This window comes from Salvelinus fontinalis, chromosome 30, assembly GCF_029448725.1.
Source record: "Salvelinus fontinalis isolate EN_2023a chromosome 30, ASM2944872v1, whole genome shotgun sequence".
Lineage (NCBI taxonomy): Eukaryota > Metazoa > Chordata > Actinopteri > Salmoniformes > Salmonidae > Salvelinus > Salvelinus fontinalis.
Genome location: NC_074694.1, coordinates 3,664,797 through 3,689,796, shown reverse-complemented (window position 1 = coordinate 3,689,796; position 25,000 = coordinate 3,664,797). Strand labels below are relative to the sequence as shown.

Below are 25,000 nucleotides of genomic sequence, written 5' to 3'. Positions count from 1 at the left end.
ACTGGAAACGGTGGCATTGCTGAGGAGACAAGCCCTTCCGTGGTTGGCTGGCGAACTGGAGGTCCGGTTTCTTGGCTGCGGTGTACCACAGGAAGATGCTGTTGGTTTCGTTCAGGGTCAGGATGCCTGATTGAGCGGCTCCATTGGCAAAGTCGTCCAATGTCATGGTGGGGATGCGAATGAGGAATACGGCCTTGCCTAGCACCTATAAATAGAAAGAGGATTCATTCATTCATTGTTGATTCATTCATTCATTCAAAAAAATATATACAGTTGATTCATTGATTCATTCATTCATTGTCGATTCATTCATTCATTCAAAAAAATATATACAGTTGATTCATTGATTCATTCATTCATTGTTGATTCATTCATTCATTCATTCAAAAAAAATATACAGTTGATTCATTGATTCATTCATTCATTGTTGATTCATTCATTCATTCAAAAAATATATACAGTTGATTCATTGATTGATTCATTCATTGTTGATTCATTCATTCATTGTTGATTCATTCATTCATTGTTGATTCATTCATTCATTCAAAAAAAAAAACAGTTGATTCATTGATTGATTGATTCATTCATTGTTGATTCATTCATTCATTGTTGATTCATTCATTCATTGTTGATTCATTCATTCATTCAAAAAAATATATACAGTTGATTCATTGATTGATTCATTCATTGTTGATTCATTTATTCATTGTTGATTCATTCATTCATTCAAAAAAATATATACAGTTGATTCATTGATTGATTCATTCATTGTTGATTCATTCATTCATTCAAAAAAATATATACAGTTGATTCATTGATTGATTCATTCATTGTTGATTCATTCATTCATTCAAAAAAAAATATACAGTTGATTCATTGATTGATTCATTCATTGTTGATTCATTCATTCATTCAAAAAAAATATATACAGTTGAAGTCGGAAGTTTACATACACCTTAGCCAAATACATTTAAACTCAGTTTTTCACAATTCCTGACATTTAATCCTAGTGAAAAATCCCTAGTCTTAGGTCAGTTAGGATCACCACTTTATTTTAAGAATGTGAAATGTCAGAATAATAGTAGAGAGAATGATTTATTTCAGCTTTTATTTCTTTCATCACAATCCCAGTGGGTCAGAAGTTTACATTAGTATTTGGTAGCATTGTCTTTAAATAGTTTATCTTGGGCCAAATGTTTCGGGTAGCCTTCCACAAGCTTCCCACATAAGTTTGGTGAATTTTGGCCCATTCCTCCTGACAGAGCTGGTTTAACAGTCAGGTTTGTAGGCCTCCTTGCTCGCACACGCTTTTTCAGTTCTGCCCACAAAAATTGTTTGTACAGATGAACGTGGTACCTTCAGGCGTTTGGAAATTGCTCCCAAGGATGAACCAGACTTGTGGAGGTCTACAATTTTTTTCTGAGGTCTTGGCTGATTTCTTTTGATTTTCACATGATGTCAAGCAAAGAGGCACTGAGTTTGAAGGTAGGCCTTGAAATACATCCACAGGTACACCTCCAATTGACTCAAATTATGTCAATTAGCCTATCAGAAGCTTTTAAAGCAATGACATAATTTTCTGTTTAAAGGCACAGTCAACTTAGTGTATGTAAACATCTGACCCACTGGAATTGTGATACAGTGAATTATAAGTGAAATAATCTGTCTGTAAACAATTGTCTTAAAAATTACTTGTATCATGCACAAAGTAGATGTCCTAACCGACTTGCCAAAACTATAGTTTGTTAGCAAGAAATTTGTGGAGTCTTTGAAAAACGAGTTTTAATGACGCCAACCTAAGTGTATGTAAACTTCCGACTTCAACTGCATATATTAAAACCACACCTGGTAAACCCCAAATACTTGACACACTGAGGAGGAGGAGCCACTAAGGAGCCAAAGTACCCCTAAACATGCCATACTATTGTAGATTAGCATAAGATATCATCAATAAACACATTCATAATAGAATGTAGTGACCTTCACCGAACACTCTTGCTGCCTAACATGCCCTCGTAAAACGGACCATCCTACCGATCCTCGACTTCGGCGATGTCATCTATAAAATAGCCTCCAACACTCTACTCAACAAATTGGATGCAGTTTATCACAGTGCCAACCATTTTGTCACCAAAGCCCCGTATACTACCCACCACTGCGAACTGTACGCTCTCGTTAGTTGGCCCTCACTTCATACTCGTCGCCAAACCCACTGGCTACAGGTTAACTACAAGTCTCTGCTAGGTAAAGCCCCGCCTTATCTCAGCTCACTGGTCACCATAGCAGCACCCACCCGTAGCATGCGCTCCAGCAGGTATATCTCACTGGTCACCCCCAAAGCCAATTCTTCCTTTGGCCGCCTTTCCTTTCAGTTCTCTGCTGCCAATGACTGGAACGAACTGCAAATAATCACTGAAGCTGGAGACTCATATCTCCCTCACTAACTTTAAGCACCAGCTGTCAGAGCAGCTCACAGATCACTGCACCTGTACATAGCCCATCTGTAAATAACCCATCCAACTACCTCATCCCCATACTGTATTTATTTATTTATCTTGCTCCTTTGCACCCCAGTATCTCTACTTGCACATTCATCTTCTGCACATCTACCATTCCAGTGTTTAATTGCTATATTGTAATTACTTCACCACTATGGCCTATTTATGGCCTTATCTCCCTTATCTCACCTCATTTGCACTCACTGTATATAGACTTTTTGTTTGCTTTTTTTCTACTGTATTGTTGATTGTATGTTTATTTATTCCATGTGTAACTCTGTGTTTTTGTATGTGTTTAATTGCTTTGCTTTATCTTGGCCAGGTCGCAGTTGCAAATCAGATCTCAACTAGCTTACCTGGTTAAATAAAGGTGAAATTGAAAAAATGTAAAACACCTAGCAACCTCGTCAACCTCTTGCAATAATGGCTAAAATGTTGGGTTGCTAGTTACTGTCATTGTTGCTGTAATCCCGTTAGTAGTACCTTGCGTTTGTTGTCGATGGAGGTGGTGAGTTCCTGTCTCTGACACTCTGCCTCGGCCCAGCTCAGAGCTGCCTCAAACACCACCTCCTCCTTGGCGTTGAGGGTCTCTCTCTGGAGGATACTCTCTAGTGTCTGGGAGTCGATGTCAGTGAAACCCTCCGACCGCAGGGCCAGCTCTGCCTGGGCGTCAATCACCTGGTGGGATGGAGGATGGACAGCATGAATAATCTGTAGGCTACAGATGCGTTTTGGCCGCATCTTTCTTCAGCTTGCAGAGACACACTGGTCCAATTCAAGATAACAGACAACATCAATGATAAATGCATTTTAGCCCAAAATATACTGATATAAAATAAAATCACAACATGTAAAGTGTTGGTCCCATGTTTTATGAGATGAAATAAAATATCCCAGAAATGTTCCATATGCAAAAAAAAAGCTTATTTTTCTAAAATTTTGTGCACAAATTTGTTTACATCCCTGTTAGGGAGCATTTCTCCTTTGCCAAGATAAACCTTCCACCTGACATGTGGCATATCAAGAAGCTGATTAACCCCCTAAGGGCGATGTTTGCACCCCCGAGGAAATCTAATTTGCAAATTAAGCTAGAGCTTGATGCGTCGCTGTCCACTGCATCAGTCCACATCTGTGGTGAAAGGTTACAGAGATGGAGTAGTGTTTGTCAGACCATGAGTCCATAAAAGCGGTCTTCTCACAAAATCGTCTGTTGCGTGCGGTGTTTATTTTCTGTATTACCAAATGAGGAGAGACAAACTTCACACACCAGTCAGAGTTATACTTAAACTACATCTTTAATAATAAGAGCTTAGCATTAGCATTTGACTTTCAACGATTCGCCATTTCTAATGAACCGTTGAGAGTGTCAACACAATAGCTACCGAGATCTTTTATAGCAAAGATCCACCCCCCTTTGACATGACAAACCACAGATATTAGGAACAGTTCACAAAGAAGACTATTACTTGAGTATCCCGTAGCCAGAAAGCATTGGCTATAAATTATCGTTCAGTTTGGTCCCTCAGACGAGTTTCTAATCTCGTTCCTGATACTTCATAGTACAAAAACATCAACTCATTCAATGGCATATATCAATTGTCAACTCTAGATACGCCCATCTCAAGTAAACCCCCTCTTGACCCCACTTCTGGACAAGCTCACTGAGGGGAGTGAGCCTCTAGGTCATACACTATCCCAGGATAAGTGTAAGATCAGAGAGGACATACAATGGTTCCAGACACTGCCATACACCTCCCCCCAATGGGAAAAGGAGGGAGTGACTGGCGCACAGACATTGTGGAGACAAGTAATTGGTTCCCCATTAATCACGCCATCCCGTCACATGGTTTAAGGTAAAGACACATTCACATATGAAGACAATGTTCCATTCTGTCCTCTTCCCTTTCTGATATTCTGCATAGCACCAGGGACATGTGAAAGACAAGCCTGAACTCTCCCCTCTCTGGGCCCCAAGTGACTGAGCCCCAAGTGACTGAGCCCCAGGTGACTGACCCCCAGGTGACTGAGCCCCAGGTGACTGGGCCCCAGGTGACTGAGCCCCAGGTGACTGAGCCCCAGGTGACTGAGCCCCAGGTGACTGAGCCCCAGGTGACTGAGCCCCAAGTGACTGGGCCCCAGGTGACTGAGCCCCAGGTGACTGAGCCCCAGGTGACTGGGCCCCAGGTGACTGAGCCCCAGGTGACTGAGCCCCAGGTGACTGAGCCCCAGGTGACTGGGCCCCAGGTGACTGAGCCCCAGGTGACTGAGCCCCAGGTGACTGAGCCCCAGGTGACTGAGCCCCAGGTGACTGGGCCCCAGGTGACTGAGCCCCAAGTGACTGAGCCCCAGGTGACTGAGCCCCAGGTGACTGAGCCCCAGGTGACTGAGCCCCAGGTGACTGAGCCCCAAGTGACTGAGCCCCAGGTGACTGAGCCCCAGGTGACTGAGCCCCAGGTGACTGAGCCCCAGGTGACTGGGCCCCAGGTGGGACTGGGCCCTCACTCTCACACTCACTCTCACACTCACTCTCACACCCACTCTCACACTCACACTCACACTCACACTGACTCTCACACTCACTCACACTCACACTCACTCTCACACTCACTCTCACTCCACACTCACTCTCACAATCACACTCACTCTCACACTCACACTCACACTCACTCTCACTCTCACTCTCACACTCACACTCACTCTCACTCTCACACTCACACTCACTCACTCTCACACTCACTCTCACTCTCACACTCACACTCACTCTCACACTCACTCTCACTCTCACACTCACACTCACTCTCACTCACTCTCACACTCACTCTCACTCTCACACTCACACTGACTCTCACACTCACTCACTCACACTCACTCTCACACTCACACTCACTCTCACTCCACTCTCACTCTCACACTTACACTCACTCTCACTCACTCTCACACTCACTCTCACTCTCACACTCACACTGACTCTCACACTCACTCCACACTCACTCTCACACTCACACTCACTCTCACTCCACACTCACTCTCACAATCACACTCACCCCCACACTCACACTCACTCTCACTCTCACACTCACACTCACTCTCACACTCAGTCTCACTCTCATTCTCACTCTCACTCACACCCACTCTCACTCTCACACTCACTCTCCCACTCACGCTCACCCACTCTCACACTCACTCTCACTCTCACACTCACTCCCACTCTCACTCTCACACTCACGCTCACTCTCACTCACTCTCACACTCACTCTCACTCTCACTCTCACACTCACTCTCACACTCACTCTCACTCTCACTCTCACACCCACTCTCACTCGTCTGAAGGTCCCCCGGTACCAGTTGAAAAAATGCATGGAAGTAACTATGTAGACTGTTTAGAACCAAAAGTAAGGGGTTAAATACATGTCAAAAATAAAATAAAAACTGTTTCCTGTGTTTGTCAGATATAGGACAGACACGTCAGAACGAACATCCTGTAGATTCTTTGAGGGGGACTATCTGTTGTTCTATGTAGTGACTATGTTATGCATTTGTATGGGCTAATAGCAGCAAGGCCAAATAAGATTTTTCGTTTAATACATGTTTTGGATACTTCAAGGGGTCTTAAAATTCTAAATCAAATAGCAAAAAAAAATCCTCGTTTTGACCTGCTTATAACAATTCATTATAGCTTAGTAGAACGCCTCCCCCTCACCCATCTCCCCCGGGCTTGGACAGGGCTTGGACTCACAATGCCACAGATTTTTCAAGTTTTAAGGGAACATGCAATTGGCATGCTGACTGTTGGAAAGTCCACCAGAGCTGTTGCCAGAAAACAAAATGTTAATTTCTCTACTATAAGCTACCTCCAACATAGTTTTAGAGAATTTGGCAGTAAGACCAACTTGCCTCACAAGACCAACTTGCCTTTGCCAGCCCAGGACCTTCTTCTTCCAGCTTCTTCACCTGCGGGATCGTCTAAGACCAGCCACCCGGACATCTGATGAAACTGTGGGTTTGTCTGAGACCAGCCACCCAGACATCTGATGAAACTGTGGGTTTGTCTGAGACCAGCCACCCAGACATCTGATGAAACTGTGGCTTTGCACAACCGAATAATTTCTCTACAAACTGTCAGAAACGGTTTCATGGAAGCCCATCTCCGTGGCTCATCATCCTCTCCAGGGTCTTGACCTGACTGCAGTTTGGTTTTGTAACCGACTTCAGTGTGCAAATGCTCACCTTCAATGGCCACTGCAATGCTGGAGAATTGTGCTCTTCACGGATGAATCCAAGTTTCATCTGTACCGGGCAGATGGCGTCGTGTTGTCGAGCAGTTTGCTGATGTCAACGTTGTGAACTGAGTTCCCCATGGTGGTGATGGTGTTATGGTTTGGGCAGGCATAAGCTACGGACAACGAACACAATTTCATTTTATCTATGGCAATTTGCACAGGGATACCGTGACGAGATCCTGAGGCCCATTGTCGTGCCTTTCATCCACCCCGAACACCTCATGTTTCAGCATGATAAAGCACGGCCCCATGTTGCAAGGATCTGTACACAATTCCTGGAAGCTGAAAACGTCCCACTTCTTCCAAGGCCTGCATACTCAGACATGTCACTGATCGAGCATGTTTGGGATGCTCTGGATCGACGTGTCCCGGCAGCGTGTTCCAGTTCCGGCCAATATCCAGCAACTTCTCACAGCCATTGAAGAGGAGTGGGACAACATTCCACAGGCCACAATCAACAGCCTGATCAACTCGATGTGAAGGAGATGTGTCACGCTGCATGAGGCAAATGGTGGTCACACCAGATACTGACTAGTTTTCTGATCCACGCCCCGACCAACAGATGCATATCGGTATTCCCAGTCATGTGAAATCCATAGATTAGGGCCTAATTCATTCATTTCAATTGACTGATTTCCTTATATGAACTGTAACTCAAGTCATCTTTAAAATTGTTGCATTTTGATTTTATATTTTTGTTTAGCGTATAATAGTAGCATTATATTTGACAGTACCCATAATGCCCTATCCCTATGTAACATATCCTGTTCTATTTTAGGAAAGATGTTCCTGAAACTACTATATTATAGTGACCCATCTTCTTTAATAAATGCTGTCAGAAGTAAAACTACCTCCTTATCAATCCAATATTCACAAAGTTTCTCACCTCCTCCTTATCAATCCAATATTCACAAAGGTTTCTCACCTCCTCCTTATCAATCCAATATTCACAAAGGTTTCTCACCTCCTCCGTGTCAATCCAATATTCACAAAGGTTTCTCACCTCCTCCGTGTCAATCCAATATTCACAAAGGTTTCTCACCTCTTCCTTGTCAGTACAATATTCACAAAGGTTTCTCACCGCCTCCTTGTCAGTACAATATTCACAAAGGTTTCTCACCTCCTCCTTGTCAATCCAATATTCACAAAGGTTTCTCACCTCCTCCTTATCAATCGAATATTCACAAAGGTTTCTCACCTCCTCCGTGTCAATCCAATATTCACAAAGGTTTCTCACCTCCTCCTTGTCAATCCAATATTCACAAAGGTTTCTCACCCACCTCATTATCAATCCAATATTCATAAAGGTTTCTCACCTCCCAGCAGCGCTGCGTCAACTTCGGCTCCTCAAACAGACAGCTCTGTGACAGCAGGACGCAGACATTCTTGGCCGAAAGGCTGGTCTCTAGGAAGTTAACACAGGCTCTGGCCAGGTGGGGCACGATGTACTTCTTAGCAGTGTAGAGCGTGGCCAGCACTGAGTCAGCACTCAGGTCAATCTCATCACAGTAGATGTACCTGGGGACAGGTACAGGTAGAGGGCTGGGTATTAGAATAATAATTATAATATAAAAACATGTTGTCAGTTATTTTTTGATTTTGACTCTTATTATTAATGATTGATTTGATTTTGACTCATATTATTAATGATTGATTTGATTTTGACTCTTATTATTAATGATTGATTAATGTACTGCAAAAAAAAAAAAAAAAGCTGTGTGAAATATTAGATGGAGAAATCAGTGCCTTATCTTGTACAGTATTTATTCTAGACTGACCTCACCACCTCCATCCCAAGGCCTGTAACATTATCACGGTACATTTCAACACTGTGTTTGCGATCCATATGGTACCCTGTTCCCTTCATAGTGCACTATATTTAACCAGGGACAATAGGGCTCTAGCTACAGTTTGATACGCAAGATATGAGAGAGAGAGAGAGAGAGGAGAGAGAGAGAGAGAGAGAGAGAGAGAGAGAGAGAGAGAGAGAGAGAGAGAGAGAGAGAGAGAGAGAGAGAGAGAGAGAGAGAGAGAGAGAGAGAGAGAGGGAGAGAGAGAGAGAGAGAGAGAGAGAGAGAGAGAGAGAGAGAGAGAGAGAGAGAGAGAGAGAGAGAGAGAGAGAGAGAGAGAGAGAGAGAGAGAGAGAGAGAGAGAGAGAGAGAGAGAGAGAGAGAGAGAGAGAGAGAGAGAGAGAGAGAGAGAGAGAGAGAGAGAGAGGAAGATGAGAACAAGAATGAGAGAGAAATGTTCAATTTGGAATTCAGAAATAGAGGGAAGAGGAGAAATATATGGAGGTAAGAAAACGAGAGGACTTCTTCCTTACTTCAACATGGCCAGGAATGCTGCAGGCTCCATGTCCGGAATCCGGATTTCATCCTTGTTTTCCGCAAGCTCTCCATAAAACATGGCATGGAACACCGAACTGCCCACAGCGAGAACATACTGTTGGAGAGAGAGAAGAGATGGTGAGACAGAGAACTGGAAGACAGAACAGAAAGTTAACACAGGCTCTGGCCAGGTGGGGCACAATGTACTTCTTAGCAGTGTAGAGCTGTTGGAGAGAGAGAAGAGATGGTGAGACAGAACTGGAAGATGATGATGATGATGATGATGATGATGATGATGATGATGATGATGATGTGGTCTCCTTAAACAGTACCTATGTACTGTCTTATGTAGAGGAGGACAGTTAGGTAAAAGTCTTAAGTCTTAAGTAGCGGAGGACAGTTAGATAAAAGTCTTATGTAGCGGAGGACAGTTAGGTAAAAGTCTTATGTAGCGGAGGACAGTTAGATAAAAGTCTTATGTAGCGGAGGACAGTTAGATGAAAGTCTTATGTAGCAGAGGACAGTTAGGTAAAAGTCTTATGTAGCGGAGGACAGTTAGGTATAAGTCTTAAGTAGCGGAGGACAGTTAGGTAAAAGTCTTATGTAGCGGAGGACAGTTAGGTAAAAGTCTTATGTAGCGGAGGACAGTTAGGTAAAAGTCTTATGTAGCGGAGGACAGTTAGGTAAAAGTCTTATGTAGCGGAGGACAGTTAGATTAAAGTCTTAAGTCTTATGAAGCGGAGGACAGTTAGGTAAAAGTCTTATGTAGCGGAGGACAGTTAGGTAAAAGTCTTATGTAGCGGAGGACAGTTAGATTAAAGTCTTATGTAGCAGAGGACAGTTAGGTAAAAGTCTTATGTAGCGGAGGACAGTTAGATAAAAGTCTTATGTCGCGGAGGACAGTTAGGTAAAAGTCTTATGTAGCGGAGGACAGTTAGATAAAAGTCTTATGTAGCGAAGGACAGTTAGGTAAAAGTCTTAAGTAGCGGAGGACAGTTAGATAAAAGTCTTATGTAGCGGAGGACAGTTAGATAAAAGTCTTAAGTAGCGGAGGACAGTTAGATTAAAGTCTTAAGTAGCGGAGGACAGTTGGATAAAAGTCTTATGTAGCGGAGGACAGTTAGATACAAGTCTTATGTAGCAGAGGACAGTTAGGTAAAAGTCTTATGTAGCGGAGGACAGTTAGATAAAAGTCTTATGTCGCGGAGGACAGTTAGGTAAAAGTCTTATGTAGCGGAGGACAGTTAGATAAAAGTCTTATGTAGCGGAGGACAGTTAGGTAAAAGTCTTAAGTAGCGGAGGACAGTTAGATAAAAGTCTTATGTAGCGGAGGACAGTTAGATAAAAGTCTTAAGTAGCGGAGGACAGTTAGATTAAAGTCTTAAGTAGCGGAGGACAGTTAGATAAAAGTCTTATGTAGCGGAGGACAGTTAGATACAAGTCTTATGTAGCAGAGGACAGTTAGGTAAAAGTCTTATGTAGCGGAGGACAGTTAGTTAAAAGTCTTATGTAGCGGAGGACAGTTAGATAAAAGTCTTATGTAGCGGAGGACAGTTAGATAAAAGTCTTATGTAGCGGAGGACAGTTAGGTAAAAGTCTTATGTAGCGGAGGACAGTTAGATTAAAGTCTTATGTAGTGGAGGACAGTTAGGTAAAAGTCTTAAGTAGCAGAGGACAGTTAGGTAAAAGTCTTATGTAGCAGAGGACAGTTAGGTAAAAGTCTTATGTAGCGGAGGACAGTTAGGTAAAAGTCTTAAGTAGCGGAGGACAGATAGATACAAGTCTTATGTCGCAGAGGTTATTTGAAATCATGCTCTAGTGATATATTATCCCTACCTTAATCTGAATTATCACCGTTGGACCGTGCCGATCAGGAGAAGGGTTCGATCCCCGCTGGTTACACTTACCCTGTGTCCTGGAAGTCTCTGAGTCCCTCCAGTCTGTCCCACCACGAAGTGAACGTCGGCCATCAACTCATTGTTGAACATCACAGAGTTCCTGAAAAACAGACCAGATCAATCACCTGTGCTGTATGCTAAGAGTAACTCTCATACACTACACACTAATACACTACATAACCAACAGTATGTGGACAGCTTCCCGTCCAACATCTCATTCCAAAATCATTGGTATTAATATGGAGTTGATCTGCCCTTTGCTGCTGTAACAGCGTCCACTCTTCTAGGAAGGCTTTCCACTGGGTCACTAGATTCTATTCAGCCACAAGAGCATTAGTAAGGACGGGGAGAGTCGGTGTTCCAATCCATAAGAAAGTTGAGAAATGGGGTTGAAAAAAGGGCCATCCCAAAACTGTTGCTACAAAGTTGGAAGCATAACATCGTTTAGAGTGTCATTGTATGCTGTAGCGTTAAGATTTCCATTCACTGGAACTAAGGGGCCTAGTCCGAACCATGACAAACAGCCCCAGACCGTTTTTCCTGATCCACCAAACTTTACAGTTGGCACTATGCATTGGGGCAGTAAGCATTGTCTTGGCATCCACCAAACCCAGACTCGGTTGCCAGATGGTGAAGCGTGACTCATCACTCCAGAGAAGACGCTTCCACTGCTCCAGAGTCGAATGGAGGTGAGCTTTACACCACTCCGGCCAACGCTTGGCATTGCGCATGATGATCTTAGTCTTGTATGCGGCTTCTCGGCTACGGAAACCTACTGCATGAAGCTCCCGACAAACAGCTGTTGTGCTGACGTTGCTTTCAGATGCAGACCTCGGTGGTGAGTGTTGCAACTGAGGACAGGCGATTTTTACACGCTACGCGCTTCAGCACTCGGCAGTCACATTCTGTGAGCTTGTGTGGTCTACCACTTCGCAGCTGAGCCGTTGTTACTCCTAGACGTTTTCACTTCACAATAACAGCACTTACAGTTGACCGGGGCAGCTCTAGCAGGGCAGAACTTTGACGAACTGACTTGGAAAGGTGGCATCCTATGACGTTGCCACAAACTGGAGACCACATTCTCGGAGGCAGCGTTCATTGTTGCGGGGGACTTTAACAAAAGTAATTTTAGAACCATGATCCCAAATTATTAACAACACATCAACTGTCTAACTCGTAGAAATTTTACCCTTGACCACTGTTGCACACCTTTCGACATGGATATAAGCCCCTCTCCCGTCCTCCTTTCGTAAAATCTGACCACGACTCCATCTTGCTTCTCCCCGCCTACAAGAGGGAAGTTCCGGTGATCAAGTCTGTACAGCATTGGTCCGACCAATCAGAATTCACGCTCCAAAACGGTTTTGATCACGTGGACTGGAATATGTTCCCGTGTCGCTTCTGAAGATAATATCAATGAATACACCGACTCAGTCACCGGATTCATAATTTTTTTTATAGATGACGTGATACCGATAGTATCTTTCAAAACATACCCAAATCAAAAAAACGTGTATTGATAGCAGCCTTGTAGGAAAAACTGAAGAAATAGATGCTGTTTATAAACAGGGAAAGGTGACCGAGACAATAGTTTGGTTCAACAGTACAAATATGCAATTCAGCGGGGACGAAACCAAGGCGTGTATTGAAGGGGCTCCGAACGATCACAGATTACAAAAAGAAAGCACGGACACCAACACCCCTCTACCAGATAACCCCTTCCAATGATATTCATCACTGTTGCAGTTGTAAATACAGTGCCTTCGGTAAGTATTCATACACATTTTGTTACATTACAGCCTTATTCTAAAATGTATTAAATTGTTTTTTTCCTCATCAATATACACACAATACTCCATAATGACAAAGCAAAAACAGGTTTTCAGAAATGTTTGTAAATGGCTGGGCAGAGGCTTGTTTCCCAAAGCCACTCCTGCATTGTCTTGGCTGTGTACTTAGAGTCGTTGTCCTGTTGGAAGGTGAACCTTCACCCCAGTCGGAGGTCCTGAGCGCTCTTTTCATCAAGGATCTCTCAGTACTTTGCTCCATTCCTCTTTCCCTCGTCTCCCAGTTCCCAATGCTGAAAAACATCCCCACATCATGATGCTGCCACCACCATGCTTCACCGTGGGGATGGTGCCAGGAATCCTACAGACATGAGGCTTGGCATTTAGGCAAGTATTAGTCAATGGTCGCTGCTCTATAGGATGCTGAGGTTACGGTATGAGTGCCTGGTCTCTGCTCTAGAAGATGCTGAGGTTACATTACAGTATGATTCCCTGGTCTCTGCTCTAGAAGAAGCTGAGGTTACGGTATGATTCCCTGTTCTCTGCTCTAGAAGATGCTGAGGTTACAGTATGATTCCCTGTTCTCTGTTCTAGAAGATGCTGAGGTTACGGTATGATTCTCTGGTCTCCTCTCTAGAAGATGCTGAGGTTACGGTATGGTTCCCTGTTCTCTGCTCTAGAAGATGCTGAGGTTACGGTATGAGTCCCTGGTCTCTGCTCTAGAAGATGATGAGGTTACATTACAGTATGATTTCCTAGTCTCTGCTCTAGAAGAAGCTGAGGTTACGGTATGATTCCCTGTTCTCTGCTCTAGAAGATGCTGAGGTTACATTACAGTATGATTCCCTGGTCTCTGTTCTAGAAGATGCTGAGGTTATGGTATGATTCCCTGGTCTCTGCTCTTGAAGATGCTGAGGTTACGGTATGAGTCCCTGGTCTCTGCTCTAGAAGATGCTGAGGTTACGGTATGAGTCCCTGGTCTCTGCTCTAGAAGATGCTGAGGTTACATTACAGTATGATTCCCTGGTCTCTGCTCTAGAAGATACTGAGGTTACATTACAGTATGATTTCCTGGTCTCTGCTCTAGAAGAAGCTGAGGTTACGGTATGTTTCCCTGTTCTCTGCTCTAGAAGATGCTGAGGTTAAGGTGTGATTCCCTGTTCTCTGCTCTAGAAGATAATGAGGTTACATTACAGTATGATTCCCTGGTCTCTGTTCTAGAAGAAGCTGAGGTTACTGTATGATTCCCTGGTCTCCATTCTAGAAGATGCTGAGGTTACGGTATGAGTCCCTGGTCTCTGCTCTAGAAGACGCTGAGGTTACGGTATGTTTCTCTGGTCTCTGCTCTAGAAGATGCTGAGGTTACGGTATGAGTCCCTGGTCTCTGCTCTAGAAGATGCTGAGGTTACATTACAGTATGATTCCCTGGTCTCTGCTCTAGAAGATGCTGAGGTTACATTACAGTATGATTCCCTGTTCTCTGCTCTAGAAGATGCTGAGGTTATGGTATGATTCCCTGTTCTCTGTTCTAGAAGATTCTGAGGTTACGGTATGAGTCCCTGGTCTCTGCTCTAAAAGATGCTGAGGTTACGGTATGATTCCCTGGTCTCTGCTCTAGAAGATGCTGAGGTTACGGTATGATTCCCTGCTCTCTGCTCTAGAAGATAATGAGGTTACGGTATGATTCCCTGGTCTCCATTCTCGAAGATGCTGAGGTTACATTACAGTATGATTTCCTGGTCTCTGCTCTAGAAGATGCTGAGGTTACGGTATGAGTCCCTGGTCTCTGCTCTAGAGGATGCGGAGGTTACGGTATGAGTCCCTGGTCTCTACTCTAGAAGATGCTGAGGTTACGGTATGATTCCCTGGTCTCCATTCTAGAAGATGCTGAGGTTACATTACAGTATGATTTCCTGGTCTCTGCTCTAGAAGATGCTGAGGTTACGGTATGATTCCCTGGTCTCAATTCTAGAAGATGCTGAGGTTACGGTATGAGTCCCTGGTCTCTGCTCTAGAAGATGCCGAGGTTACGGTATGATTCCCTGTTCTCTGTTCTAGAAGATGCTGAGGTTACGGTATGATTCCCTGGTCTCTGCTCTAGAAGATGCTGAGGTTACGGTATGAGTCCCTGGTCTCTGCTCTAGAAGATGCTGAGGTTATGTTACAGTATGATTTCCTGGTCTCTGCTCTAGAAGAAGCTGAGGTTATATTACAGTATGATTTCCTGGTCTCTGCTCTAGACGAAGCTGAGGTTATATTACAGTATGAGTCCCTGGTCTCTGCTCTAGAAGATGCTGAGGTTATATTACAGTATGATTTCCTGGTCTCTGCTCTAGAAGAAGCTGAGGTTACAGTATGAGTCTCTGGTCTCTGCTCTAGAAGATGCTGAGGTTACGGTATGAGTCCCTGGTCTCTGCTCTAGAAGATGCTGAATTTACGGTATGAGTCCCTGGTCTCTGCTCTAAAAGATGCTGAGGTTACGGTATGATTCCCTGGTCTCCTCTCTGGAGGATGCTGAGGTTACAGTATGAGTCCCTGGTCTCTGCTCTAAAAGATGCTGAGGTTACGGTATGATTCCCTGGTCTCCTCTCTAGAGGATGCTGAGGTTACGGTATGAGTCCCTGGTCTCTGCTCTAGAAGATGCTGAGGTTACAGTATGAGTCCCTGGTCTCTGCTCTAAAAGATGCTGAGGTTACGGTATGATTCCCTGGTCTCCTCTCTAGAGGATGCTGAGGTTACGGTATGAGTCCCTGGTCTCTGCTCTAGAAGATGCTGAGGTTACAGTATGAGTCCCTGGTCTCTGCTCTAAAAGATGCTGAGGTTACGGTATGATTCCCTGGTCTCTGCTCTTGAAGATGCTGAGGTTACGGTATGAGTCCCTTGTCTCTGCTCTAGAAGATGCTGAGGTTACATTACAGTATGATTCCCTGGTCTCTGCTCTAGAAGAAGCTGAGGTTACGGTATGATTCACTGTTCTCTGCTCTAGAAGATGCTGAGGTTACAGGATGATTCCCTGTTCTCTGTTCTAGAAGATGCTGAGGTTACGGTATGATTCTCTGGTCTCCTCTCTAGAAGATGCTGAGGTTACGGTATGGTTCCCTGTTCTCTGCTCTAGAAGATGCTGAGGTTACGGTATGAGTCCCTGGTCTCTGCTCTAGAAGATGCTGAGGTTACATTACGGTATGGTTCCCTGTTCTCTGCTCTAGAAGATGCTGAGGTTACGGTATGAGTCCCTGGTCTCTGCTCTAGAAGATGATGAGGTTACATTACAGTATGATTTCCTAGTCTCTGCTCTATAAGAAGCTGAGGTTACGGTATGATTCCCTGTTCTCTGCTCTAGAAGATGCTGAGGTTACATTACAGTATGATTCCCTGGTCTCTGTTCTAGAAGAAGCTGAGGTTACTGTATGATTCCCCGGGCTCCATTCTAGAAGATGCTGAGGTTATGGTATGATTCCCTGGTCTCTGCTCTTGAAGATGCTGAGGTTACGGTATGAGTCCCTGGTCTCTGCTCTAGAAGATGCTGAGGTTACGGTATGAGTCCCTGGTCTCTGCTCTAGAAGATGCTGAGGTTACATTACAGTATGATTCCCTGGTCTCTGCTCTAGAAGATACTGAGGTTACATTACAGTATGATTTCCTGGTCTCTGCTCTAGAAGAAGCTGAGGTTACGGTATGTTTCCCTGTTCTCTGCTCTAGAAGATGCTGAGGTTACGGTATGATTCCCTGTTCTCTGCTCTAGAAGATGCTGAGGTTACATTACAGTATGATTCCCTGGTCTCTGTTCTAGAAGAAGCTGAGGTTACTGTATGATTCCCCGATCTCCATTCTAGAAGATGCTGAGGTTACGGTATGAGTCCCTGGTCTCTGCTCTAAAAGATGCTGAGGTTACGGTATGATTCCCTGGTCTCTGCTCTTGAAGATGCTGAGGTTACGGTATGAGTCCCTGGTCTCTGCTCTAGAAGATGCTGAGGTTACGGTATGATTCCCTGGTCTCAGCTCTTGAAGATGCTGAGGTTACGGTATGAGTCCCTTGTCTCTGCTCTAGAAGATGCTGAGGTTACATTACAGTATGATTCCCTGGTCTCTGCTCTAGAAGAAGCTGAGGTTACGGTATGATTCACTGTTCTCTGCTCTAGAAGATGCTGAGGTTACAGTATGATTCCCTGTTCTCTGTTATAGAAGATACTGAGGTTACGGTATGATTCTCTGGTCTCCTCTCTAGAAGATGCTGAGGTTACGGTATGAGTCCCTGGTCTCTGCTCTAGAAGATGCTGAGGTTACATTACAGTATGATTCCCTGGTCTCTGTTCTAGAAGAAGCTGAGGTTACTGTATGATTCCCCGGTCTCTGCTCTAGTAGATGCTGAGGTTACATTACAGTATGATTCCCTGGTCTCTGTTCTAGAAGATGCTGAGGTTATGGTATGATTCCCTGGTCTCTGCTCTTGAAGATGCTGAGGTTACGGTATGAGTCCCTGGTCTCTGCTCTAGAAGATGCTGAGGTTACGGTATGAGTCTCTGGTCTCTGCTCTAGAAGATGCTGAGGTTACGGTATGAGTCCCTGGTCTCTGCTCTAGAAGATCCTGAGGTTACATTACAGTATGATTCCCTGGTCTCTGCTCTAGAAGATACTGAGGTTACATTACAGTATGATTTCCTGGTCTCTGCTCTAGAAGAAGCTGAGGTTACGGTATGATTCCCTGTTCTCTGCTCTAGAAGATGCTGAGGTTACAGTATGATTCCCTGTTCTCTGTTCTAGAAGATGCTGAGGTTACGGTATGATTCTCTGGTCTCCTCTCTAGAAGATGCTGAGGTTACGGTATGGTTCCCTGTTCTCTGCTCTAGAAGATGCTGAGGTTACGGTATGAGTCCCTGGTCTCTGCTCTAGAAGATGCTGAGGTTACATTACGGTATGGTTCCCTGTTCTCTGCTCTAGAAGATGCTGAGGTTACGGTATGAGTCCCTTGTCTCTGCTCTAGAAGATGCTGAGGTTACATTACAGTATGATTCCCTGGTCTCTGCTCTAGAAGAAGCTGAGGTTACGGTATGATTCACTGTTCTCTGCTCTAGAAGATGCTGAGGTTACAGTATGATTCCCTGTTCTCTGTTCTAGAAGATGTTGAGGTTACGGTATTATTCTCTGGTCTCCTCTCTAGAAGATGCTGAGGTTACGGTATGGTTCCCTGTTCTCTGCTCTAGAAGATGCTGAGGTTACGGTATGAGTCCCTGGTCTCTGCTCTAGAAGATGCTGAGGTTACATTACGGTATGGTTCCCTGTTCTCTGCTCTAGAAGATGCTGAGGTTACGGTATGAGTCCCTGGTCTCTGCTCTAGAAGATGATGAGGTTACATTACAGTATGATTTCCTAGTCTCTGCTCTATAAGAAGCTGAGGTTACGGTATGATTCCCTGTTCTCTGCTCTAGAAGATGCTGAGGTTACATTACAGTATGATTCCCTGGTCTCTGTTCTAGAAGAAGCTGAGGTTACTGTATGATTCCCCGGTCTCCATTCTAGAAGATGCTGAGGTTATGGTATGATTCCCTGGTCTCTGCTCTTGAAGATGCTGAGGTTACGGTATGAGTCCCTGGTCTCTGCTCTAGAAGATGCTGAGGTTACGGTATGAGTCCCTGGTCTCTGCTCTAGAAGATGCTGAGGTTACATTACAGTATGATTCCCTGGTCTCTGCTCTAGAAGATACTGAGGTTACATTACAGTATGATTTCCTGGTCTCTGCTCTAGAAGAAGCTGAGGTTACGGTATGTTTCCCTGTTCTCTGCTCTAGAAGATGCTGAGGTTACGGTATGATTCCCTGTTCTCTGCTCTAGAAGATGCTGAGGTTACATTACAGTATGATTCCCTGGTCTCTGTTCTAGAAGAAGCTGAGGTTACTGTATGATTCCCCGGTCTCCATTCTAGAAGATGCTGAGGTTACGGTATGAGTCCCTGGTCTCTGCTCTAAAAGATGCTGAGGTTACGGTATGATTCCCTGGTCTCTGCTCTTGAAGATGCTGAGGTTACGGTATGAGTCCCTGGTCTCTGCTCTAGAAGATGCTGAGGTTACGGTATGATTCCCTGGTCTCTGCTCTTGAAGATGCTGAGGTTACGGTATGAGTCCCTTGTCTCTGCTCTAGAAGATGCTGAGGTTACATTACAGTATGATTCCCTGGTCTCTGCTCTAGAAGAAGCTGAGGTTACGGTATGATTCACTGTTCTCTGCTCTAGAAGATGCTGAGGTTACAGTATGATTCCCTGTTCTCTGTTATAGAAGATACTGAGGTTACGGTATGATTCTCTGGTCTCCTCTCTAGAAGATGCTGAGGTTACGGTATGAGTCCCTGGTCTCTGCTCTAGAAGATGCTGAGGTTACATTACAGTATGATTCCCTGGTCTCTGTTCTAGAAGAAGCTGAGGTTACTGTATGATTCCCCGGTCTCTGCTCTAGTAGATGCTGAGGTTACATTACAGTATGATTCCCTGGTCTCTGTTCTAGAAGATGCTGAGGTTATGGTATGATTCCCTGGTCTCTGCTCTTGAAGATGCTGAGGTTACGGTATGAGTCCCTGGTCTCTGCTCTAGAAGATGCTGAGGTTACGGTATGAGTCTCTGGTCTCTGCTCTAGAAGATGCTGAGGTTACGGTATGAGTCTCTGGTCTCTGCTCTAGAAGATCCTGAGGTTACATTACAGTATGATTCCCTGGTCTCTGCTCTAGAAGATACTGAGGTTACATTACAGTATGATTTCCTGGTCTCTGCTCTAGAAGAAGCTGAGGTTACGGTATGATTCCCTGTTCTCTGCTCTAGAAGATGCTGAGGTTACAGTATGATTCCCTGTTCTCTGTTCTAGAAGATGCTGAGGTTACGGTATGATTCTCTGGTCTCTGCTCTAGAAGATGCTGAGGTTACGGCATGGTTCTCTGGTCTCTGCTCTAGAAGATGCTGAGGTTACAGTATGAGTCCCTGGTCTCTGCTCTTGAAGATGCTGAGGTTACGGTATGATTCCCTGTTCTCTGCTCTAGAAGATGCTGAGGTTACATTACAGTATGATTCCCTGGTCTCTGTTCTAGAAGAAGCTGAGGTTACTGTATGATTCCCCTGTCTCCATTCTAGAAGATGCTGAGGTTACGGTATGAGTCCCTGGTCTCTGCTCTAGAAGATGCTGAGGTTACGGTATGAGTCTCTGGTCTCTGCTCTAGAAGATGCTGAGGTTACGGTATGATTCCCTGGTCTCCATTCTAGAAGATGCTGAGGTTACGGTATGAGTCCCTGGTCTCCATTCTAGAAGATGCTGAGGTTACATTACAGTATGATTTCCTGGTCTCTGCTCTAGAAGATGCTGAGGTTACGGTATGAGTCCCTGGTCTCTGCTCTAGAGGATGCTGAGGTTACGGTATGAGTCCCTGGTCTCTGTTCTAGAAGATGCTGAGGTTACGGTATGATTCCATGGTCTCTGTTCAAGAAGATGATGAGGTTACAGTATGATTCCCCGGTCTCCATTCTAGAAGATGCTGAGGTTACATTACAGTATGAGTCCCTGGTTTCTGTCCTAGAAGATGCTGAGGTTACGGTATGATTCCCTGGTCTCTGTTCTAGAAGATGCTGAGGTTACGGTATGATTCCCTGGTCTCCATTCTAGAAGATGCTGAGGTTACGGTATGATTCCCTGGTCTCTGTTCTAGAAGATGCTGAGGTTACGGTATGAGTCCCTGGTCTCTGCTCTAGAAGATGCTGAGGTTACAGTATGAGTCCCTGGTCTCCTCTCTAGAGGATGCTGAGGTTACGGTATGATTCCCTGGTCTCTGCTCTAGAAGATGCTGAGGTTACGGTGTGATTCCCTGGTCTCCATTCTAGAAGATGCTGAGGTTACATTACAGTATGATTTCCTGGTCTCTGCTCTAGAAGATGCTGAGGTTACGGTATTAGTCCCTGGTCTCTGCTCTAGAGCATGCTGAGGTTACGGTATGATTCCCTGGTCTCTGCTCTAGAAGATGCTGAGGTTACGGTATGAGTCCCTGGTCTCTGCTCTAGAAGATGCTGAGGTTACATTACAGTATGATTCCCTGGTCTCTGCTCTAGAAGATGCTGAGGTTACGGTATTAGTCCCTGGTCTCTGCTCTAGAGCATGCTGAGGTTACGGTATGATTCCCTGGTCTCTGCTCTAGAGGATGCTGAGGTTACGGTATGATTCCCTGGTCTCTGCTCACCGCCCAGCCTGGGACCTGACCCAGAACAGAAAAGTATATGATTTATTGTCACCTACCTCTGGTATATGAGTTAGTGTCACCTACCTCTGGCATATGAGTTAGTTAGTGTCACCTACCTCTGGTATATGAGTTAGTTAGTGTCACCTACCTCTGGCATATGAGTTAGTTAGTGTCACCTACCTCTGGCATATGAGTTAGTTAGTGTCACCTACCTCTGGTATATGAGTTAGGTAGTGTCACCTACCTCTGGTTTATGAGTTAGTTAGTGTCACCTACCTCTGGTTTATGAGTTAGTTAGTGTCACCTACCTCTGGTTTATGAGTTAGTTAGTGTCACCTACCTCTGGTTTATGAGTTAGTTAGTGTCACCTACCTCTGGCATATGAGTTAGTTAGTGTCACCTACCTCTCTAGTATATTTGTTAGTTAGTGTCACCTACCTCTCTAGTATATTTGTTAGTTAGTGTCACCTATTAGGTAGTTAGATAGTGTCACCTACCTCTGGTTTATGAGTTAGTTAGTGTCATCTACCTCTGGTATATGAGTTAGTTAGTGTCACCTACCTCTGGTATATGAGTTAGTTAGTGTCACCTACCTCTCTAGTATATGAGTTAGTTAGTTAGTGTCACCTACCTCTCCAGTATATGAGTTAGTTATTTAGTGTCACCTACCTCTCTAGTATTTGAGTTAGTTAGTTAGTGTCACCCACCTCTGGTATATGAGTTAGTTAGTTAGTGTCACTTACCTCTCTAGTATTTGAGTTAGTTAGTGTCACCTACCTCTCCAGTATATTAGTTAGTTAGTTAGTGTCACCTACCTCTCTAGTATTTGAGTTAGTTAGTGTCACCTACCTCTCCAGTATATGAGTTAGTTAGTTAGTGTCACCTATTAGTTAGTTAGTTAGTGCCACCTACCTTTCCAGTATATGAGTTAGTTAGTTAGTGTCACCTACCTCTCTAGTATTTGAGTTAGTTAGTGTCACCTACTTCTCCAGTATATGAGTCTTTAGTTAGTGTCACCTACCTCTGGTATATGAGTTAGTTAGTTAGTGTCACCTACCTCTCCAGTATATGAGTTAGTTAGTTAGTGTCACCTACCTCTGGTTTATGAGTAAGTTAGTTAGTGTCATCTACCTCGCTAGTATATGAGTTCGTTCGTGTCACCTACCTCTGGTATATGAGTTAGTTAGTTAGTGTCACCTACCTCTCCAGTATATGAGTTAGTTAGTTAGTGTCACCTACCTCTCTAGTATATTTGTTAGTTAGTGTCACCTACCTCTCCAGTATATGAGTTAGTTAGTTAGTGTCACTTACCTCTCCAGTATATGAGTTAGTTAGTTAGTGTCACCTACCTCTCTAGTATTTGAGTTAGTTAGTTAGTGTCACCTACCTCTCCAGTATATGAGTTAGTTAGTTAGTGTCACCTACCTCTCCAGTATATGAGTTAGTTAGTTAGTGTCACCTACCTCTGGTATATGAGTTAGTTAGTTAGTGTCACCTACCTCTGGTATATGAGTTAGTTAGTTAGTGTCACCTACCTCTCCAGTATATGAGTTAGTTAGTTAGTGTCATCTACCTCTCCAGTATATGAGTTAGTTAGTTAGTGTCACCTACCTATGGTTTATGAGTCAGTTAGTTAGTGTCATCTACCTCTGGTATATGAGTTAGTTAGTTAGTGTCACCTACCTCTGGTATATGAGTTAGTTAGTTAGTGTCACCTACCTCTGGTATATGAGTTAGTTAGTTAGTGTCACCTACCTCTCCAGTATATGAGTTATTTAGTTAGTGTCACCTACCTCTCTAGTATTTGAGTTAGTTAGTTAGTGTCACCTACCTCTCCAGTATATGAGTTAGTTAGTTAGTGTCACCTACCTCTCCAGTATATGAGTTAGTTAGTTAGTGTCACCTACCTCTGGATTATGAGTTAGTTAGTTAGTGTCACCTACCTCTGGTTTATGAGTTAGTTAGTTAGTGTCACCTACCTCTCCAGTATATGAGTTAGTTAGTTAGTTAGTGTCACCTATTAGTTAGTTAGTGTCACCTACTTGTTAGTTAGTTAGTGTCACCTACCTCTCTAGTATATGTTAGTTAGTTAGTTAGTGTCACCTACCTCTGGTATATGAGTTAGTTAGTTAGTGTCACCTACCTCTGGTATATGAGTTAGTTAGTTAGTGTCACCTATCTCTCTAGTATATGTTAGTTAGTGTCACCTTTTAGTTAGTTAGTTAGATAGTGTCACCTATCTCTCTAGTATATGTTAGTTAGTGTCACCTTTTAGTTAGTTAGTTAGATAGTGTCACCTATCTCTCTAGTATATGAGTTAGTTAGTGTCACCTATTAGTTAGTTAGTTAGTGTCACCTACCTCTCTAGTATATGAGTTAGTTAGTGTCACCTACCTCGCTAGTATATGAGTTAGTTAGTGTCACCTACCTCTGGTATATGAGTTAGTTAGTCAGTGTCACCTACCTCTCTAGTATATGAGTTAGTTAGTGTCACCTACCTCGCTAGTATATGAGTTAGTTAGTGTCACCTACCTCTCCAGTATATGAGTTAGTTAGTTAGTGTCACCTACCTCTCTAGTTAGTTATGTAGTTAGTGTCACTTACCTCTCTAGTAGATGAGTTAGTTAGTTTCACCTATCTCTCTAGTATATGAGTTAGTTAGTGTCACCTACATCTCTAGTAGATTAGTTAGCTAGTTTCACTTATCTCTAGTATATGAGTTAGTTAGTGTCACCTACATCTCTAGTATATGAGTTAGGTAGTTAGTGTCACCTACCTCTCTAGTTAGTTAGTGTCACCTACCTCTAGTTAGTTAGTTAGTGTCACCTACCTCTAGTTAGTTAGTTAGTGTCACCTACCTCTCTAGTTCGTTAGTTAGTGTCACCTGTCTCTCTAGTTAGTTAGTTAATGTTACCTATCTCTCAAGTACAATAGTTAGTTAGTTAGTGTCACCTACCTATCTAGTTATTTAGTTAGTGTCACATATCTCTCTAGTATAATAGTTAGTTAGTTAGTGTCACCTACCTTTCTAGTTAGTTAGTTAGTTAGGGTCACCTACCTCTCTAGTATAATAGTTAGTTAGTTAGTGCCACCTACCTATCTAGTTAGTTAGTTAGTTAGTTTCACCTACCTCTCTAGTTAGTTAGTTAGTGTCACCTACCTCTCTAGTTAGATAGTGTCACATTTCTCTCTAGTATAATAGTTAGTTAATTCGTGTCACCTACCTCTCTAGTATATTAGTTAGTTAGTTAGTTAGTGTCACCTACCTCTCTAGTTAGTTAGTTAGTGTAACGTACCTCTCTAGTATGTTAGTTAGTTAGTGTCACCTACCTCTCTAGTTAGTTAGTTAAGGTCACCTATCTCTCTAGTATATTAGTTAGTGTCACCTCACTCCCTCTCTAGTTAGTCAGTTAGTTGGTTAGTTAGTTTCACCTACCTCTCTCGTATAGTAGAGTACAGCCCCTGCCAGTTACAGTTCTGAAGGGTATTGTTGTTATTCAGGTTCTGTTGTTGGTACTCCTGCACTGTGGTGGTGGACGACCCTTCACCATGCTTCTTAGTGCTAGGGAAACTATCTGCCATCTTCTTTTTCTTCTTGTTCTTTAGGGTACTGATCTCATAACACACCAGAGGCAGCTTGGACCCGGTACTGTCCCCGGCAGCGCTGCCGCTGTTTACTGCCTTTTTGGAGCTCTTAGAGCTCGGTGACTTGCTCTTGACGGACTCTGGGAGCATCAAGAGGAAGGTCAGACATTTCATGTTCCGGCCCTTAGCATCCACCATGAGTGTGTTGTCCCGCCGAGCAGTGGGAGTGTATGCAGAGGGTGGGTGCTCCGACAGGACAGGACAGTGGAGAGCAAAGGGCAAATAGTCAGTCAGTCAGAAATCCTCCTCCTACTGTATCGTTGGTTCATCTTTTAGGAAGCAGACAGTCACACAGTTACAGAGTTATCCTGCACTGTCTCTCTTCTCCTTCACTTTACTCAAGGAAACAGAAAGGTAGAAT

General features: G+C 43.8%; 1 protein-coding gene across 1 annotated transcript in view; it reads right to left on the bottom strand.

Annotated features, from left to right (window-relative positions):
• LOC129828546 (BTB/POZ domain-containing protein 3-like) overlaps positions 1-25,000 on the bottom strand; it is a 28,604-nt gene that overhangs the window by 3,183 nt on the left and 421 nt on the right. The window contains exons 1-6 of the mRNA XM_055889569.1: positions 24,431-25,000; positions 11,013-11,103; positions 9,102-9,220; positions 8,095-8,296; positions 2,982-3,176; positions 1-205 (exon numbers count right to left, since the gene is read on the bottom strand). The exon at positions 1-205 is cut by the window's left edge and continues 3,183 nt beyond it; the exon at positions 24,431-25,000 is cut by the window's right edge and continues 421 nt beyond it. Coding sequence (XP_055745544.1) covers positions 1-205; positions 2,982-3,176; positions 8,095-8,296; positions 9,102-9,220; positions 11,013-11,103; positions 24,431-24,777 — 1,159 coding nt within the window. The 5' untranslated portion in view covers positions 24,778-25,000. The remainder of the gene's footprint in view (positions 206-2,981; positions 3,177-8,094; positions 8,297-9,101; positions 9,221-11,012; positions 11,104-24,430) is intronic.